Genomic DNA, 21,039 nt, shown 5'->3' on the forward strand with positions numbered 1-21,039 from the left:
AAGTCTGGCCAGGGATTTATCAATCTTGTTAATTCTTTCAAAGAACCAGCTTCTAGTTTCGTTGATCTGTTCTACTGTTCTTTTGGTTTCTAGTTCATTGATTTCTGCTCTGATCTTTATTTCTCTTCTCCTGCTGGGTTTAGGCTTTATTTGCTGTTTTTTTCTGTAGCTCCTTTAGGTGTAGGGTTAGATTGTGTTTTTGAGACCTTTCTTGTTTCTTGAGAAAGGCTTGTTATTGCTGTATACTTTCCTCTCAGGACTGCCTTTGCTGCATCCCAAAGATTTTGAACAGTTGTGTTTTCATTTTCATTGGTTTCCATGAATTTTTAAAATTCTTCTTCAATTTCCTGGTTGACCCATTCATTCTTTAATAGCATGGTCTTTAGCCTCCATGTATTTGAGTTCTTTCTGACTTTCCTCTTGTGATTGAGTTCTAGTTTCAAAGCACTGTGGTCTGAAAATATGCAGGGGATAATCTCAATCTTTTGGTACCGGTTGAGACCTGATTTGTGACCTAGGATGTGATCTCTTCTGGAGAATGTTCTAGGGGCACTAGAGAAGAATGTGTATTCCGTTCCTTTGGGATGGACTGTTCTGAATATGTCTGTGAACTCCATTTGGTCCATTGTGTCATTTGAAGTCTTTATTTCCTTGTTGATCTTTTGCTTAGATGATCTATTTCAATGAGGGGGGTGTTAAAGTCCCCCACTATTATTGTATTGTTGTCAATGTGTTTCTTCGCTTTTGTTTTTAATTGCCTTATATAATTGGCTGCTCCCATGTTAGGGGCATAGATATTTACAACTGTTAGATCTTGTTGTTGGATAGACCCTTTAAGTAGGATCTAGTGTCCTTCCTCATCTCTTATTACAGTCTTTGGTTTAAAATCTAGTTTGTCTGATATAAGGGTTGCCACCCCAGCTTTCTTTTGGTGTCCATTAGAATGGTAATGGTTTTCCACCCCCTCACTTTCAATGTGCGGGTGTCTTTGGGTCTAAAATGAGTCTCTTGCAGAGAGCATATTGATGGGTCTTGTTTTTTAATCCAATCTGATAGCCTGTGTCTTTTGATTGGGGCATTTAGCCCATTTGCATTAGGGTAACTATTGAAAGATATGAATTTAGTGCCATTGTATTGCCTGTAAAGTGACTGTTACTGTATATTGTCTGTATTCCTTTCTGGTCTATGCTGCTTTTAGGTTCTCTCTTTGCTTAGAGGACCCCTTTCAATATTTCTTGGAGGGCTGGTTTCGTGTTTGCAAATTCCTTTAGTTTTTGTTTGTCCTGGAAGCTTTTTAACTCTCCTTCAATTTTCAATGACAGCCTAGCTGGATATAGTATTTTTGGCTACATATTTTTCTCATTTAGTGCTCTGAAGATACCATGCCAGTCCTTTCTGGCCTGCCAGGTCTCTGTGGATAGGTCTGTTGCCAATCTAATGTTTTCTACCATTATAGGTTACATATCTCTTCTCCCGAGCTGCTTTCAGGATTTTCTCTTTTTCTCTGAGACTCGTAAGTTTTACTATTAGATGTCAGGGTGTTGACCTATTTTTATTGATTTTGAGAGGGTTTCTCTGTGCCTCCTGGAATATGATGCCTGTTTCCTTCCCCACATTAGGGAAGTTCTCTTTTATAATTTGCTCCAGTATACCTTCTGCCCCCCTCTCCCTCTTTCTTCTTCTTCCGGGATCCCAATTATTCTAATGTTGTTTCGTCTTAACGTATCGCTTATCTCTCGAATTCTGCCCTCATGATCCAGTAGTTGTTTATCTCTCTTTTTCTCAGCTTCTTTGTTTTCCATCATTTGGTCTTCTGTATCACTGATTCTCTCTTCTGCCTCATTTATCCTAGCAGTTAGTGCCCCCATTTTTAATTGCACCTCATTAATAGTCTTTTTGATTTCGACTTGGTTAGATTTTAGTTCTTTTATTTCTGCAGAAAGGGTTTGTCTAATAACTTCCATGCTTTTTTCAAGCCCAGCTGGTATCTTTAAAGTCATGATTCTGAACTCTAGGTCCGACATCGCACTAATGTCCGTATTGAGTAGGTCCCTGGCAGATAGTACTACCTCTTGTTCTTTTTGTTGAGGTGATTTTTTTCATCTTGTCATTTTGTCCAGAGGAGAATAGATGAATGAGAGAACAAAAGGCTAACAGGTTAACAACGTCCCCAGCAAATATACTCTAAATAAATGAGAAAAGACCTGAAACCAGGGGAAAAGAAAGGGAGAGAAAGAAAAAAGAGAGAAAAAAAGATAAAAACAGAACAAAACAACAAAAAACAGAATATGATAAAATATGATCAGGCTAGTGCATAGATCCATGCCACACAGTAGATTTTGGGTGCATTTTAGTCTGTTAGAAGAAAGTGCCTCCTAAAATTTTAAAGAAAGAAACACTTATATATGTGCAAAATAAGGGTTGATACAATGAAGGGATGGAATATGACTGTAAAGATGAAAAGTATAAAAAATTTAAAAAGGAATTGATAAGATGTTTGAAAAAAGAAAGAAGAGGATTAAAAAAAAGGAAAGAAAGAAAAAAAAGGGGGGGGAGAGAATGTGATCAGGCAGGAGACTAGAACAAAGCCATACACTAGAGATTTAGGGTATATTTTGATATGTTAGAAGAAACTGTATCTCAAAATTTTAAAGAGAATAACTTATATATATATATATATGCCAAAAATAAGGGTAACTACCAATAAGGGATAGAATATGACTCTAAAAATGAAAAATAAAAAAATTTTTTTTTAAATGGGATTGATAAGATCTTGGTTGAAAAAGGGAAAAAGAAAAATTCAAAAAAAAAAACAGTTAAAAAAATTAACTTGGAAAGACTAATGAATCATGGTAAAAAAGTCATGAATTCTATGTGCGGTATTCCCCTAGCACTGGAGTTCTGCCGTTCTCATTGATGGGTAAACTTGGTCTTGGCTGGCTGTTCCTGCTGATCTTCTGGGGGAGGGGCCTGTTGCCGTGGTTCCCAAATGTCTTTGCTGGAGGCGGAATTTCCCCGCCCTTGCAGGTCCAGGCTAAGCAATCTGCTCCGGTTTGCTCTTGGGAGCTTTTTTTCCTTGCTAGCTTTCTGTACGGCATTGGAGGATGAGAGTGAAAATGGCGGCCTCCCAATCTCTGCCCCGGAGGAGCTGAGAACTCGGGCCCCCGCTCCTCAGTGCGCCCCCAGAGAAAAGCAGTCAGTCACTCCCGTCTCCCCAGTCTCCGGCCGCACTCTGTGCTCACCCAGCCTGTGACCGAGCGTTTCTATCTCTGGCACCCGACACGGTGTGGAGTCTCCAAACCCAGCAGATCCCTGTGGTGCGCTCTCGCGCCGCTCCTCCCGGGGGAGGAAGGGGAGTCTCCCCGGATCTGCCGCTTGTTGGGTCCCTGCTGGAGGAGCAGTGGCCCGACTGGGCCGCGGATCACTTTATGGCAACCCTGAGCTGAGAGCCCGCGCCACGGCTCCGTCTCTGCAGCCGGCTTTCCCGCTCCGATACCTGGGAGCTCTGCCGCACTCAGGCACCCCCGGTCTTTCTGTGACCCCGAGGGTCCTGAGACCACACTGTCCCATGAGGGTTCCACCCCCCGCTTAGCCACTGGAGCGACGTCCCTCAGCGGAGCCGACTTCTAAAAGTTCCGATTTTGTGCTCCGCGGCTCTGTTACTTGCCAGAAGCAGCTGACGGAGGCCCCCTACCCCACCATCTATCTTCCTGAATATCGCCTCGGATTCACTTCTTCGCACATCCTACCTTCCAGAAAGTGGTCGCTTTTCTGTTCAGAGAGTTGTTGCTATTCTTTTCTTCAATCTCCTGTTGAGTTCGTAGGTGTTCAGAATGGTTTGATCCCTATCCAGCTGAATTACTGAGACCAGATGAAATCCAGGTCGCCTACTCCTCCGCCATCTTGCTCCGCCCCCTAAACCAACTATTTCTAACATTCTTTATTTTTTTTAATTTTTTTATGACAAAGAGTACCTGCCTTCTTTGGAGACTACCTTGTAATGCCCTTTCTCTTCACTAATTATCTTTTGTTTTCTTTATAGGTACATGTCAACCCTATATTCTCACCCTGATTTTCCAGAGAAAGGGCCAGAGGAGATTAATGAGGAGCTAATGAAAAATGTTAGCCACAACCCCCTTTTACTTCTCACACCACAGAAAGTTAAAAGATATGTCGAGTCTCTATGGAAGAAGAAAAGCTCTGGACAACCTGTCACCTTTACCGATATCTTTGGGATGTTAATAGGAGAAACACTAATTCACAATGTAAGCTATGACTCAACCTACAGCCCTTTTAATACAAGTAGACCTTGTATATCATAATGTTTTAATAAAACAAAATGATACATTTTGTAAAAGTCACTTGACTCAGCTGATCCTATCAACAATGTTTACTGAGCACATACTCCCTGCCAGACATAACACTACATTTCCAGCTAGTGCTTGCTCATTCTGTGTAACAGTTTTGATGTATAGCAAAGTACTTTGTATTCTTTTTCTCTGGAAAAATACACATTTTAAACCTTAACCCTCCACCCTCCACCCCAATGGCTGTCTTTTTAAATCAGGAGATGAATACAAGTAATATTTTAATGGCAGAGGAAAAGTGGAGGTTGCCTAAAAGAGAGTCAGAAAAGGGAGTCACATGGAAAAAGCCCGTTTGACACGTGAATACAGTGTGACTTCTCATTGGAAGATAAAGCAGGGGAGATAGAGTCTGTGCCAGGGAATCCGGGGTCCAAATTCTTTCTTCATAGTTTCATAGCTGCCAAGTTGTTTTTCAGCTCAAATGTAGATGTAGGCTTTAAGGTTGTGGTTGTTTTTAGAATGAAGATAATTATCTCCCTAGAGCTTACTCTTTTTGTTTATTGGGACTCAGGGATTTCTAGAAAAAGTAAGACTTATTTTTATTATAAACATTTTAAATGTCTTGATAGGAAGTCCTATTTTAAATAGCTTTCTATCTGTGTTTGTTTCTATATTTAAAACCATGTCTTTATTTCTTTTGTGGACAGAGAATGAACACTACCTTGAGTAGTTTGAAGGAAAAAGTCAATTCTGGTCAATGCCCTTTACCTCTCTTCACCTGTCTACATGTCAAACCTGATGTTTCAGAGCTAATGTTTGCAGGTATGTAATTTCCTCTTTCAAAACATTTCCTCAAACCCTTGAACTGTGGTTTGTCATGATTTTCATTAGCAGAAGATCATAAGCAATTTTAGTTGTCTGTTTCCATATATTTTCTGTAGCATGAACACATTCAAAGATACAAGAAAATATTAAGCTACATGATTTTCTGGTTGTGGAGAATATTCCATGAAGTTAATTACTAATATATCTTCATTTAAATTAGTGATATAGGAAATATAAAAAAGTCATGACTATAATCTCCTCAATTTTAGTTACTCATTTCTCAAGGGCTTTTAACAAAATAGTGTGCCTAATGTTTCCAGGCAATGCATATTCTTTTGCTTACTGCTTATATTTTCATTAAATTGGATAACATATGTTTATCATTCAAAGCACTGTTGTAATTTTTATAGTACAGTACTTAAAAAGTACTAGTCTGTACTTGTGGCATCTGGTGAACAAAATGCCTCATTTTGTTAAATCTCAAATGTAAATATTTGTTTCTTCTTTAGCTTTGCTTCTCATTGGGTGCTCTCAGAGCATGTGATCTCATGCTTCTGGGGGCCTTTGGCAGTCCTAATCTGCAGGGTGGAAACATTTCTCCCTATAGCTGGTAGGGCTCATTGTAATTTTAGGAAAAGGACCTTAGGGAAATCAGCCACACCATGAGCTTGAAAAAAAAAATCACTGTGAATGGCATGTAATTAGCAGATTTATATCGAGAATCCTTTTGCAATTTTACAAGGACTCACTTTTTTCAACTGACCACTCTCAGGCAAGAAGAATTTTGAATTATTTGTAAAAAGCAGTGCACCTGGAATCCGTCCATTCAGATGTTTACCAGTTAGATTGGCTAAAATGTTCATCATGCTTATGGTTCAGAAATCACTTATATTTATTATTTTATTGAACTTTTGCTACAATTCAGGAAGTGAGGTATTTTTATCTCTGTTTCATAGAAGAAAAAAAAACAAAACCTCAGAAACATTAAATGATTTGCACATTTCCACACAGAAAGTAAGTAGCAGAGCTGAGATTTATTCTCAAAAATCCTTTGTTTTATAAAAATATTGGCTTCTCTGGTTACTGACTGTGTAGAATGTAGTAAGCCAGGTGCTAAGCATGAACTCCCCTCCCCACCACAGTATATTGCCCCCATTCTATCAGGCCTTATAATCTGGGAAATTTACAATAATTATCAAAGAAGTTAAGGCACAAGAGAGAAGTTACTATGCATTGTTTCTTGACCAAGTTACATGACATCTTTTAGTCTGCTTCTACATCTGTTAAATAAGGATAAGCCTATCATATGTTTCTCTAAAAAATTAATATAAAGTATGCAAAGTACATAAAACAGTGGCACGCCCAACTTAAGTTTAAGTAAATCTTAAAAATATAGTGCTCTATGAAAGCTGTATGAGAAATCAAAGGTCTGGATCTTAACTATAAATCGGTTTTATATATGAAAGGCAAATTTAATTATTGAAAGGGGGTAAAGCATACATTAGGAGTCTGGGGTAACCATGGCATGCCCAGCAGTAATAAGGAGCAAGATCTTGATTGTAATGAAGTTCATAAAGAGAACTGAAGTTTATTCATATAAGAAAAGTAAGTGCCATGATGAAAGCGGTTTTGTTTTGTTTTTGCATTCCTATACCTATTGTTTTGTGAGGTCTTGGAATGTTTGCAAATAGGTTGATAAATCCTACTAGTATGCTGCTCAAGTCTGTGCATAGCCATTTTACCCCAAAAGCACTATGATATAGTCAAACAAGCACTAGACTAATTTGGAAGCCTTGTCTTAATTCTAGGCTGAAATACCTTAAGTGGGTCATTTATCTCTCTGATTCTTATTTTCCTCGTTATTAAAAAAAAGGATATTAATAAACATCAGGTTTATCTTACAGAGCTATTAAGACAATCACACGAGGTAGGCAAAAGATGGAACATCATAAAGAGACATAAAATATAGTGTCATTACTATTGTTATGATTGTTATGACATTTTCATAGTCACCTTTTTTTATTCTGAACTTTGAGGCAGTAGCCACTCTCAGTGGAAAATCTGACCACAATCATTAAAGAACAAGTGAATGCTTTGGATTCATCTAGAGTGGGAAAGGCTGTTTTATGTACCTTTTGACCTTGATGTGTCTGATTTGGACCATCTGCCTGACTGCAATATTGTTACTGAGATGAGAGATACACCATTAACCTTCATTGTTAAGCTTTTACAATAAGGAGGTTCAAAGCTATTTCTTCCAACAGAGTTGGACAAAGCCATCAAGCATTAGTTATGTGGATCTTGTACCCAGATAAGAGATTCAAAGGTGTTATGTTATGAAGCTTCAAGTAGCTTGGGTTGTGGGGCGGGAGGAGAAGAGAGATGTCTGTATTACTTTAAAGTTTGCTTAGATTAAAAATGGATATTCAGGTGGAAAAAAGTTGAAATATTATCTGAATAATATTTTTAAAAGTCAAAGAACCAAATTATCTTAGCTTACAGAAGTTTTTATCAACTTTATTTCCACAATATCAGAGAATGTTTTTCTTCCCTTTAGAATAATTTTAAACATTTTCCTCATTTGAAGATTTTAAACAAATAAACACTAGTTGTTTAAACTGTTAAGTATTTTGACTCCTTCACTACACTACAGTGCTTTCATTTTTACATTTCCATTGGTAATAAATTGCATTTATTGAGCACAACTTACGAACTCAACATCGTGTTAAATTCTTTGACAGATACATAAGAGTAAAGATGTAATATTATTCCTCAGGGAGGTTACAATCACATTAACAAGACGAAAATAAAACATGGAAAATGAATGAGCCGTACACATAGAATCTTATGATCTCTTAAAGTGTGTAGAACTGACCTAAGAGTAAGATACCATAGAGCTTTAGTGCAATCATAAGAAAAACTTCATGTGGGTGATGGAACTCAGTTTTCAGTTGAACATGGAAAGGTCTATCAAGGGAGGTGAATGGTCCTCTTTGTGTGAAATAGCATGAGAAAATGCTCAGAAGGGGAGCCAAAAGTAGGTCTTGGAGAGCAGTAAAAAGAAACTAGCCTTAGTATGAGTCGGTGAAGGTAGGTGTTACATTTGGGAAAACTATTAGTGCCAAGTTATAGAAAGATTTGAATTCCAGACAGAAATCTTTTTATTCAATGATGATGATAATGGGAAATTGGGGGAAGGGTGATAAAATTGTTTAAGTAGTGTTTCTGGGAAAAAAAAAAAAGTATTTTGGTGATTCATATGGGTAGATTAGCAAGGAAAGAAATGGGAAGCAGCACTATCACTGTGCATTTGTAATAAAGGCCTGGAACAAGGGAGATCCTGATAGGAAGAGATGAAGATGGATGTGAAAAGCCCAAAGGTAATCAGTGAGAGGTGGTAATAAATGGGTTTGATTGTGAGTGAGTAAAAGTTTCAGTTTAAAAAACTTCCTTTTTGGGACTATAATAGCGTGGTTTATGGAAACAGTTAAGCTAGCCTGGGAGGAAGGATGAGTTCCTTTCCAGGTAAGCATAGTGCTATGTGATGACAGCATGTCTAAGTATAAATGTGCAACAGGAAGTTGGAAACAAGTAGATGGAGGTACAAGAGAGAGGTTCAAGTTTGAAATGTGCGAGTCAACAGCAAAAAGAGTAATAGTCACATACTATAGTGAGTCCTTCAGTAAGGACTAGAGAGCAAGCTTACCTTCAGAATGTCTGTAATAACTGTGTGCGCACACCACAGCATTAATAAAGAAGTCATTACTCGAGAAATTATTGTGTTTCAGTACCCAAGATAAGGAGATGAAATTCAGAGATGGGAAATTACTTGTAGTAATACAGAATTTTCCTAGCAACCTCTGATTCATTGCTAGTCATGTCTGACTTAACTCCATGTAAATCAGTATAAAGCACACCACTTTCTGATGAAAGGTATATGTGCCACTTGGCTTTGATTTAAAATGAATTATAATGTGTTCTCATCCCAACTGTGATTTCATAACTTCCTTGACAAAAGTAGAATGTAATGATCTGCGACAGAGTAAACAATAAATATACGTCCACAATCCCTCTTCTAAAACTTTGGGGATAGATGTTTTGGAATTCAGAATATTTTAGATTTTAAAGTTAAAAAAACATACTTACATTGTATATTACATAATACCGCCCTGAGATCTCATAGTCAAATAGAGTGATTTCTCTAATAGGATATGTCAATATTCATATTTAGTGAGATAGATAAAAAAATCAGCCTCACATCATTTCAAGACTTTTTTTCTCTGCTGAATGAATTCAGGCCAGATTTTACCACCAAATGAATAGCAGAAAAATTTGTGGATTTTTGAGTTACCTGGATTTTGAATTGTTTGGATAGGCATGTAATGATTTCAGAAGGGGCGGGATAAAGGAGAGCAGAGGGTTTCGGGTTAGGCAAGGGTGGATGGTTGTGGGACTTTACAGAGGGTGGCCAACGAAATTGGACCTTGAACTAAAGGTTAAGAAGGAGCAAGCCTTGTAATTGCATAAGGTAATAGCAAGCATAAAGGCACTGAGGTGTTATCGAGCTTTCTCTTTGAGGAACATTAGGAAGATTTGTGTGGCTGAAGTGGAAAGAGCAAGACCAACATAATGGGAGATTGGTTAGGACATGAGGTCAGGGAGCACCAGCAAGACCATCATGAAGCCTTGTTGACCACATTTTTGTGTTCAGTGTAATGGGAAGCCATTGGAAAGCTTTCAGCTGGCATTAGTGTGCTGTGATTTCTATTTTTAAAAATTCATTCTTGCTACAAGTATCAAAAAGATAGCAGGGGAATAGAGAAGAGATGTTTTAGAAGACTATTGTGGAGATCCAGGGAAGAGAGTATGGCAGCTTGTACCGGTAGGGTACAAATGGATGGTGGTCCATGGTGGACAAATGGATAAGCAGCCTGTTTGTAACCATATCTGGTAAGAGAGCCTATGGAACTTGAGTTTTTTTATATAAGATATAAAGGGAAAAGAACTGTCAAGGATAAAATATGAATAGTGGCATGAATATCTGAAAAGTAGTACCATTTACCAGGAAGGGGAGGACTGAGAGTAGCAAGTGAGGGAAGTAGAAATTAGAAACCAGAAATTCTTTTTGGATGCATAATTAGACACAGTGATAGCCATGGATATACATGAAATCTAATAGTGGCTACCATTTATAGAGTGATTAAAATGTGCTATGCCCTATTCTAAGTTCTTTACATTTCTTCTTTTTTTTTTTTTTTAAGATTTTATTTATTTATTTGACAGAGACACAGCGAGAGAGGGAACACAAGCAGGGGGAGTGGGAGAGAGAGAAACAGGCTTCCCGAGGAGCAGGGAGCCCGATGTGGGGCTCCATCCCAGGACCTGGGATCATGACCTGAGCCGAAGGCAGATGCTCAACAACTGAGCCACCCAGGCGCCCCAGTTCTTTACATTTCTATACCCATTAGATTTTCACAACAATTTTACAATCTCCTTATTTTATTCACATTCTGTAGATTAGGGAACTAAAACACAAAGAACACAAGTAATCTACCAAAGCTTGTATAGTTGGTAAGCAGCAAAATGGATATGAACCCCGGGCTCTGGCTCCATAGTCTCTGCTCCTAGAAAGTATGCTTTTTTGACCCTAGTACCATGTGTTTAAGACACTCAGCATAAAAACTTTGTATTATAATCTTGAGTCAGAGGAATAATTAATAAGCAAAATTAAAGAAAAATGAAGGAAAGGCAAATGTTAGAAAATACCTTCTTCCAGTTCATAGTCTGCTTGCATTATCAGAGTTTAATTTCTTCTATCTCCTTCGTAGATTTTACATCTGAGTTAGCAGTTTTCTGTTTTCCATTCTTTAGAATTAAGATGGACTTCATAAAAGATGTCTGAGCTTTTAAATGCGAAAGATAATTCAGTTTGTACAAATTAGAGGGATCCTTTTGTGTTTTCATCTCAGTAAGCTCTTTTTACCCAACTTCTATATGGTGCTATATACATAATAGGTATTTGGTTAATTTTTAAAAATATTTTAAATAAATGAAAATAAGACATTGTTGGAGTGATCTTCAACTGTGCACATTTCTGTACTGTTTTCCTATTAATAGATTACACTCTTTTTAAATGCTTTCAGATTGGGTTGAATTTAGCCCATATGAGATCGGCATGGCTAAATATGGTACTTTTATGGCTCCTGACTTATTTGGAAGCAAATTTTTTATGGGAACAGTTGTGAAGAAATATGAAGAAAATCCCTTGCATTTCTTAATGGGTAAGTGATGAATATCTACCATTTGTTTGCTTGACTTTTAAATCTTGGTGCATTCTAAATTATTCTCCATTTTTGCTTTATTTTAGGTGTCTGGGGCAGTGCCTTTTCTATACTGTTCAACAGAGTCTTGGGAGTTTCTGGCTCACAAAATAAAGGTTCCACAATGGAGGAAGAATTAGGTATTGTTAAACCATGTTTCTGTTGATCATATTGTGCTAAATTGATAAATTTTAACATGCATATATAGAAAATTAAATCACCATTAAGACTGTAATTGTTCTAAAGTTACCAATAACTTGATTAAACCAACTTAAGTATTTCCTAAGAATCATCTGTATATTACTTAAGTATTATTCTGACACTGAGGTTTTGAAATTCGTAAGAACTATTGATTCCTAAGAATAATTTTTAACTGGAGCATCATCATTCCTCTTTGTCATCATATATCTAAACATACTACTTGTGTTAGAGAATCTTTCTTTTATCAAATATCAAATATTCCTTTTATCAAATCGCTTTTAAAAGATTAGATTCATCAGCAGTTGAACACAGTATGATACCTAAATTCATGCTTGCCAGCTCACTTACCTCTTAAATACTAACTCACTAGAATTCTGTTAGTTTCATATAGCTGAGTCATACCAAAAAGGAGGAAAAAATATTTCAAATTGCATCTAGTAAGTTAACACTAATGATTTTCTTTAAATCTAACTCATTGGCCCATAATAAATTACAAAATAATATTTACAAAACTTGAAAAAGTAGACAGACTCAACTGAGGACCAGTGATTTTCATTCGTTATAAAATTAATGACAGGAACATCGGTTTTCATTGACGAGGAAATTTGACTCAAAGCAAACAAAATGAAACATCCATTCAGTGTCTCCCAGATGCCTTTCCAGCTGTTTCCTTATGCCTATTTTGACTGGCTGTGGGGAAGGAGCCGTGAATGCTAAATCTGAATTATGGGGCCAGCCCAGCAGGAGCTGGGAGGAGGGTCCTGTAGATTACCAGCACACTAACTACCTACTACCTCTTCTCTGTCTGACTTTTTCAACAGTCAATTCATTTCAAGAATACTTGCGTGTAAAAAACTTAATGTAGGATTTTTTTTTTTTTTTGACAAGCTGCCCTTAGTTTTTCCAGGCAGTGACAGTTGATTTAATTAAGCTTTATATGCAAAAAAAAGAACACAATTGGAACATTAATTAATGCACTACAAATTGGCTTCTAAGTAGTGTTATCATCCCTCCTGCAAAATTGATTTTAGCTGTTTGATATTGATATTAAGTGCACAGCAATTTTCCACAGTCCTTAATATTTTCTTTAGTAGTATCATTTGTATTTTGGGGTAGTTCTTCATACGTAATGGAGAAGTGATTTTATGATCGCACTGGCACCAACAATTTTAAAATGAAAACAGTAAAGAAAGTGCTTTGTGCTTTACTTGCTCCTGTCCTCTGAGCAGCACTCAGTTAACAAGAGGCCAAGGTAGGTGGAACTTCTGAGCCTGCTCCAGCCTTAACTACAGAGCCCCATTCTCTCAAGAGTAACTGGGAGGCCAGGTGTCTATTGCTGAAATGCTCTGACTTGACTTTTTTTAATGAACATTATACCCCACATGGATAAATAGCCTGTTCGTATCTCTAATTTTATGGAAATAACTCTTCTCAAAATTTTGTGAAGATTTCAGAAGAAAAGAGAAAAAGAACAGATGGAGCACATGTTATGAGGCTTGCTTCTCTGTGCTCCTTCTCTGTTGAATAACCTAGATAAACCTAGGGCTTGTTATTTTTTCCTCCTATGGCAGGAAGAGAATGGGACTGAAATAACAGATCTGGGTGAGACAATGGCTGAAGGCCAAGGAAAAGGAGAGTGTTTATATTAAATGGTCTTCAGAATATTCTTTGTTGTAAGATGTTTCCTTTGGAGCCAGTGGTTTGGCAGCCTATTTACTTGTCCTGTGTGTCAGACTGAGGGGGAATATTGTGTACTCGAGATCCACTTGCCAGCAGGATGCGTGTTACCTCAGATTAGGTAAGGGTTTCCAGAAATGAGACCAGAGAGGTGACTGAGGGGAATCCGAAGACACCTTGTAACTCTTTCATCCACGAGTTGACTGAAGTCTACCTCTTAAAGGGGTGCTCAGAGGTGGTTTCTGTGTTTGCTTCCTCCCCTCTGAAGAAAGACATTGTGGTAAATTGGACCATAACCTGATAACTCTAAATGAAACTCTTTACAGTCTCAAGGAATTTTGAATGTGAGCAATCTGTGCTTTTGGACAGTTGGAGCTATATGTTCTACTATAGTGATGGAAAATAGATACATTCAAATATTTAGCTTTTCATCTCTTGAAAATACCTTTACAAAAAAGATGATATTTTAGTGAATCTTTTTTTGTGTGTGAACCATTTTCTTAAATGAGAGTATCAAATAAGACAAAAAAAAGAAAAAAAATGCTTACAGGAAGAAAATTTAGTTCTGCTAAAATACATATATGACTAGAGACACACCTAATGTATAGGACACCTAGAGCGGATCATTTCTTAATACCACCCCTCTACTATACAACAAAACTACTTTCTGTAATAGTCATGAAATGAAATAAATAATATTAGCCCATGAACATTATCTTCTATTGAATTTCATATGTGTAATCATGCCAGTAAAATTAAATAAAATCTAAAAATTAAAGTCAGCTTACTATCTCAAGCATTTAAAACCCTTCCATTATATACCCTCAATCATTCATGTATATGACATTTATGTAGGTATAGTAAACGTAGGCAGAGTAACATGGGGAAACTAAATGTTATACATAGATTTCTCCAAGTTTAAAGCCCCCAAATGATTCTATCACTGAAAATTATAAATTTAGATTCGTATTTTTTAAAATAAAATAATTCTACTGACTGAGAGAAGAAAAAAGTCACTATACAGACAGTGGTTTCATGTAAGTGTCCAAAGAAAGTTTGATTTTTCTACAAATGCTGACTATAAGAATGGTCTGTGTACTCCATAGTTTAGTTAATTTTTAGTTGGAAAAAAAAAAGCTAGTTATTATGTGGATTTTACTCCTGTCTTTGTTTTAAGTGTTAAGGATTTATGGTTTCTGTTTTAGTTTTTATAACTGCCCTCTTAATGTTCTGAGGAAGCACAAATTCTTCACACCAAAAGGCACATTTCAACAAACAATTTTCAGTATTATTGAAAATCAAAAGATACCTTATATTAGTAGCTTTTATTCATTTTGAAGGAATTGTTCTGTGGTCCCCCTGAGGATTTTGGTTTTACCCTGCATTTACCCTCATAAACACCACTTAACATACTTAATTGAAGAAAAATATACCTTTTTAGTATAACAAGGAGCTTCCTATAACCACGTTCTTCTTTCTGTCAGGATTAAGACAAACAAATAAACATTCTTTCCTTTTTTAAATCATGAATGAGTAGCTTTAAACTAATTTTTCCTGTTCTAGGAAATTTTGTTGTCCAATGAGAAATTTGAAAATACTAGTAAAAATAATAAATTTAAGTACTAAATTGATCTAAATTTACACTAGTAAACTTGGTAGATCTCACTTGGTGGTTTTCCTGAGATTACTTCCTTACAGTAAATTTAATTGTGAGTCTTGACACCTGAGATCCTTCAGCTGTTGGTTTTTTCCCCTGCAGAGAATATTACAGCAGAGCATATTGTGAGTAATGACAGTTCGGATAGTGATGATGAATCACAAGAACCCAAAGGTAAGAGAATCTTCTCTGGCAGAAGTCCATTAGGAAAGGAACTACATGATGTGTCTGATTCTCTCAAGATGCTAATGGTAGTTTCTGCTTAAGTCACTGAGTGATAGAGAATTGTCGCTTTTGGTTCACAGAGAGAATGGATGCTGTGTGTATAATAAAATATGCCAACATAAATATCCCTTATGCTTTTCTTTTTAATACCTCAAAATATTATCCATTGAACAAGTGGAAAATAAACTGGGATGGTAGAAATACCGAGTTCTAAGTCCAATTAGAGCACCAGGCTTCTTGGCATGAAAATTGTGGTGTGAGAACGTTTTCCCATGGCTTTAAAAATTAAAATTTCATTTGTAAAAATTTTATTATTAATAAAGTATCATGTGAACAATTATTCTCAGTCCATTCCTGAGCCTTATCCCATTGTCAACAATCCATCTCTTGGGGAAGAATTATCAAGAAATCTTTTTCGTAGATGTTATTTTTAAGTGTAAATGAGTTCTTTCACATGTTGACAAGTTAGTTTTTAGCTTGGTGTGGGTCACAGGATCAGGGAGGAAGTCAGGGCAGGGATAAGGGCAGGGATCAGGGATATTTGTTGCAAATGGTACATGGTAAAATGGAGTGATTTTACAACAACTGGGTAAACATCCTATGACCCTGTGAATGTGCGCATCTAGATTTTAGAAGATGTTAAATGCTTTCCTGCTCTAAATTCATGAATTCCTCCTGCCACAGTATAGATATTGGAGGAGCCTGTTTTATCCTTGCTGAATCAACATTAAAATTAAAATGAGTTTGTATAAACTAGAGGAAAGGTACCTTCTCTGGGAAATGCAGGTCCACAAGCCCACAACTCAGCTAGCCTATAGTTTCTTACAAAATTTAAAAAATTAACCCTTCCCTGGGCAGACAGAACTTTCGACCAGGCACAAGGTTTGGCCCCTGCTCCCAGTCTCCTGTTCAGTCCTATTTGCCCACTCTCCTGCTGCTTCATGCAGCCAGTGATTGGCCTAATTCCATATTTAGGCAGGAACCCTGCTGGAACCCTGCCCTGGAAAGAACTCAGTCCTCGTTCTGGCTCCTTCATAATTTTAACTTTAATTTTTTTAGTTGTTTAGGTCTTATTTATTTATTTACTTACTTACTTATTTGACAGAGAGAGAGACAGCGAGCGAGGGAACACAAGCAGGGGGAGTGGGAGAGGGAGAAGAAGGCTTCCCGCTGAGCAGGGAGCCCGATGTGGGGCTTGATCCCAGGACCCCGGGATCATGACCTGAGCCAAAGGCAGACACTTAACGATTGAGCCACCCAGGTGCCCCATGTCTTTTTTTTTTAATTTTGAATTTCCTTTTAATGAAGGGTGCTAGCCAGTACAAAGGGGATAGACAGTATATGCCTAACATTTCTAGAATTAATGTGTATTGATAAAGGGACTGTTAGGTAGGTGTAATAATGGCTTGTTAATTATCAAGGAAATTGCTGTAGATGGTAGGTACATTTGATCACCTCCGGTTATCTTAAGGTTGAGAAATTCAAAGACCCTTTGAACATGCCTACTTTGGTTTTAGTACCAACCTAGATTGGAGAATGAGTTTCAGGATGTTCTTAGGGATTTCTTATTAGTTCTTAATATTCATTTTTTTCCCTTTTAAATAAAACTTTTTTTAGAGTAGCTTTAGATTCACAACAAAATTGAGCAAAAAGAACAGAGAGTTCCCATATATTTCCTGCACCCCCCCCCACAGAACCTCCCCCACTATCAACATCGTATATCAAAGTGGTACATTTGTTACAATCCATGAAACTGCATTGACACATCCTTATCACCCAAAGTCCAAACTTTAGGGTTTACTCTTGGTATCATATATCCTATAGGTTTTCACAAAAGTAGGATGACATGTATCTACCATCATAGCTTCATATGGAGTAGTTTCACTGCCCGAAGCATCCCTCTGTGTTGTTTATTTATTCCTCTATCCCCCCCCCCACCCCAATGTCAGGCAACCACTGATCTTTTTACTGTCTCCACAGTTTTGCCTTTTCCAGAACTCAGATTTTGGAATCACACAATACATAGCCTTTGCACATCGGCTTCTTTCACTTAGGAATATGTATTTGAGTTTCCTCCATGTCTTTTCATGGCTTGATAGCTCCCTTTTTTTTTTTTAAGCACCAAATAACATTCCATGATCTGAATGTACCAGTTTATTTATCCATTCACCTATTGAAGAACATCTTATTTGCTTCCAAGTCTTGGCCGTTATAAAGCTGCTATAAACATCCATGTTCAGATTTTTGTGTGGATGTGTTTTCATCTCCTTTGGGTAAAAACCAGGAAACATGATTGCTGGATAAAGTGGCTGTACTGTTTTGCATTCCCACGAGCATGTGTGAGTGTTCCTGTTGCTTCACGTCCTCACCAGCATTCAGTGATGTCAATGTTTAGGATTTTGGCATTTCTAATAGGTGTGTAGTGTTATCTCGTTGATGTTCTAATTTGTATTTCCCTGGTGACATATGATGTGGAGCATCTTTTCATATGCTTACTTGCCATTTCTCTGTCCTCTTTGGTGGGGTGTCTGTTACCCATTTTTTAACTGGGATGTTTGTTTTCTTATTGTTGAATTCTAAGGGTTCTTTGTATATTTTGGGTAACAGTCCTTTATCAGATGTGTCTTTTGCAAATATTTTCTCCCAGTCTGTGGCTCGTTTTCTCATTCTCTTGAGGCTTCTTCATTTTTCATCATAGGATTTTGAGCGAGGTCTTTAGGAATTTTCAACTTTAGTTTCTTCAGATCTATCCTGGCATCATTTTACCTGCTCTCACAGAATTGTTATAATTATCATATTGCAAATGCATACAGAGGGCTTTAAGTAAAAGCCTATGCAAATAAAAATTTACTTAGTGTTATAACTAAAAAGCGGCCAGTTATTTATCTGTTGAGTGCTGGGTTTGTCCCACAAATGATGCCATTTCCGAATATCTCATAAGGGAAGTAGATCTTCTGGTACAGAAGTGGAGTTTATTTAATAATAATAACAATAATGATGATGATAATTATGATGGTGAAGAAGAAGGAGAAGGCGGAGGAACAAGAAGGAGAAAGGGAAAAGAGGAGAGGGAGGTGGAGGAGTAGGGAGGAAGCTCCAAATATTTGGAAAATAATGGGTATCTTCTTTGTATCCTGTGTAACTGGAAACTATAAATCATTCATTTTATTTTTAAAAAGATTTATTTATTTGAGAGAGAGGGTGCACGCATGTGTGTGCTCAGAGGGAGCGGGAGAAAGAGTCCCAAGCAGACTCTGAGTTAAGCATGGAACCTGCCGCGGGGCTCAATCTCACGACCCTGAGATCACAGCCTGAGCTGAAACCAAGAGTCAGTCACTTAACGGACTGAGCCACCCAGCCACCCCTAAATCATTCACTTTAAAGCCCAATTTGTTCTCGTGAAAGATTTTCTTTGTCATATTTGGCAAGTGTGGGAGTCAAAAATGTACCTATTTTTTTGTGAGTATGTATTCATCTGAATTGGCTCGTGAAAGATCCGTTCCTTTACTCAGCTCAGTTAAGCCAATCTTTATGTAGATTAAAAAAATTGGTATTTCTTATGATTTTATGATTTTATGTATGTCTCGTTAGCATTTGTGAGAAGTTATGAAGTTTGAACGTAGACTTTCTTTTTTCTCAAATACACACACATACAGTTTTGTAGATGCATGTCTATTTATATAGAGTTCTCAGAAATCTGAACAGAGGGATGTGGGCAGGTGGAATTATACTCTACCACACAGCGTTCCTCGACTTGGATTATGAATGAGTAATATTGATGATGATGATGATGCAGCTGTCACTACCACCCCTGTCTCTACTACGAACTAGTGTTTGTAATGAATTTATGAAAGGCCAGGCATTTTTCTAAGAGATGTACGTGAATGGACTCTCTCAGTTCATCTTCACACTGGTCCTGATGAGGAGATGAGGTGTCCCGATGAGGAGATGAGGTGTCCTGATGAGGAGATGAGGACTGGGAAGAGTTAACTAACTAGTAAGCAGAAGAGAGAGGATTGAAATCCAGACAGTCTGATTCTGAAGCCAACGTTTTAAACAGCTACAAGATGTAGCTTCCCAACAGTGGTGATGTGTGCACGGGTTTTAAGGAAAAAGTCATTTAAAACTGCTTCTTTTGGAAGATTGCTGAATTTTAAGACATGTTAAAGCATGTGTTTAAATCACATGGTATTAAATTCCCAACTTTATAAGCAAGGATGAGATGAGTGTTCGTAGTGTTTACTGAGCAGCAAATATGTGTGTTGAATCCTTCAGTTGTCTCTCTCAGTTTGCATGATTTCTGGATGTTTACTAAACAGGATAGGGAAGGAAACTTAGTAATGGAGAGGAGAGGATTAGCTACTGTGGAATTTCCGTGTGTGTGTGTGTGTGTGTGTGTGTGTGTGTGTGTGTGTGTGTGTGTAGTCAGAGGAAAGGAAGAAGAGGACTAGAGAAGGACAGACAGGGGAAAGTAGAAGTTTGCCTGGAAATGTAAGAATAGACCAAGTAACACATCAAGAACACAACCTGTAGACTGACCATAGGTTTAAAGTAAGAACAACTTAAGAACAAAAATGATTGAAATATTCACTATATTAATTTAGACAAATAAATGTTTATTGAACCAAAACCATAGAGCTTCACTATTAATCTTAACATTCAGTTGCCAAAGATTTTTTTTAAATGTTTATTTGAATTCAATTTAGTTAACATATAGTCTATTATTAGTTTCAGGGGTAGAATTTAGTGATTCATCAGTTGCATATAACACCCAGTGCTCATTACATCACCTGCCCTTCTTAATGCCCATCACCCAGTTACCCCAGCCGCTCCCCACCTCCCCTCCAGCAACCCTCAGTTTGTTTCCTATGCTTAAGAGTCTCTTATGGTTTGTCTCCCTCTCTGTTCTTATCTTATTTTCCCTTCCCTTCCCCTATGTTCATCTTTTTGTTTCTAAAATTCCACATATGAGTGAAATCATATGGTATTTGTCTTTCTCTGACTGACTTATTTCACTTAGCATAATACCCTCTAGTTCCATCCATACGGTTGCAAATGGCAAGATTTCTTTCTTTTTGATGGCTGAGTAATATTCCATTCCATATGTATACCACCTCTTCTTAATCCATTCATCTGTCAGTGGACAGATGGCTTTTTCCATAGTTTGGCTATTGTGGACATTGCTGCTATAAACATTGGGGTGCCTGTGCCCCTTCGAATGGCCACAATGAGATACCACGTCACACCAGTCAGAATGGCTAAAATTAACAACTCCAGAAACAACAGGTGTTGGGCGAGAATGCAGAGAAAGGGGACCCTCCTACACTGTTGATGGGAATGCAAACTGGTGCAGCCACTCTGGAAAACAGTACGGAGGTTCCTCAAAAAGTTAAAAATAGAATTACCCTACAATCCAGCAATTGCACTACTAGGTATTTATCCAAAGTTTTTGTTGTTGTTGTTTTTGTTTTTTTTAATGGACTTGGGAATCTATATAATGTTCTAGTTCTTTTTCCTTAGGCACTGAAAATGAAGATGCTAAAAGGGAATATCACAATGATAATCAAGCAAGTTGGGTCCATCGTATGATAATGGCTTTGGTGAGTGATTCAACCTTATTCAATACCAGAGAAGGACGTGCTGGGAAGGTGCACAACTTCATGTTGGGCTTGAATCTCAATACATCCTATCCAATGTCTCCTCTGAAAGACTTTATGACACAGGAATCGTTGGATGAAGATGAACTGGATACAGCTGTAGCAGGTATGCACACAAAACATAATCCATGGATGCTAATTCAGGAGATCTTTATCCCTTTCTAGGGAGA

General features: G+C 37.4%; 1 protein-coding gene across 3 annotated transcripts in view; it reads left to right on the forward strand.

Moving 5' to 3' along the window:
* The window catches only part of PLA2G4A (phospholipase A2 group IVA), a 169,878-nt gene that overhangs the window by 111,204 nt on the left and 37,635 nt on the right, over window positions 1-21,039 (forward strand). For all 3 annotated transcript variants that reach the window (XM_028121544.2, XM_088016877.1, XM_028121545.2), the window contains 6 exons: window positions 4,043-4,265; window positions 5,015-5,129; window positions 11,276-11,413; window positions 11,500-11,592; window positions 15,090-15,161; window positions 20,733-20,975. In XM_028121544.2, the coding sequence (XP_027977345.1) occupies window positions 4,043-4,265; window positions 5,015-5,129; window positions 11,276-11,413; window positions 11,500-11,592; window positions 15,090-15,161; window positions 20,733-20,975 (884 nt within the window). The remainder of the gene's footprint in view (window positions 1-4,042; window positions 4,266-5,014; window positions 5,130-11,275; window positions 11,414-11,499; window positions 11,593-15,089; window positions 15,162-20,732; window positions 20,976-21,039) is intronic.

The sequence above is a fragment of the Eumetopias jubatus genome, unplaced genomic scaffold (genome assembly GCF_037043125.1).
Source record: "Eumetopias jubatus isolate StellerSeaLion01/CBP00866 unplaced genomic scaffold, mEumJub1_p1.0 scaffold_12, whole genome shotgun sequence".
Classification (NCBI taxonomy): domain Eukaryota; kingdom Metazoa; phylum Chordata; class Mammalia; order Carnivora; family Otariidae; genus Eumetopias; species Eumetopias jubatus.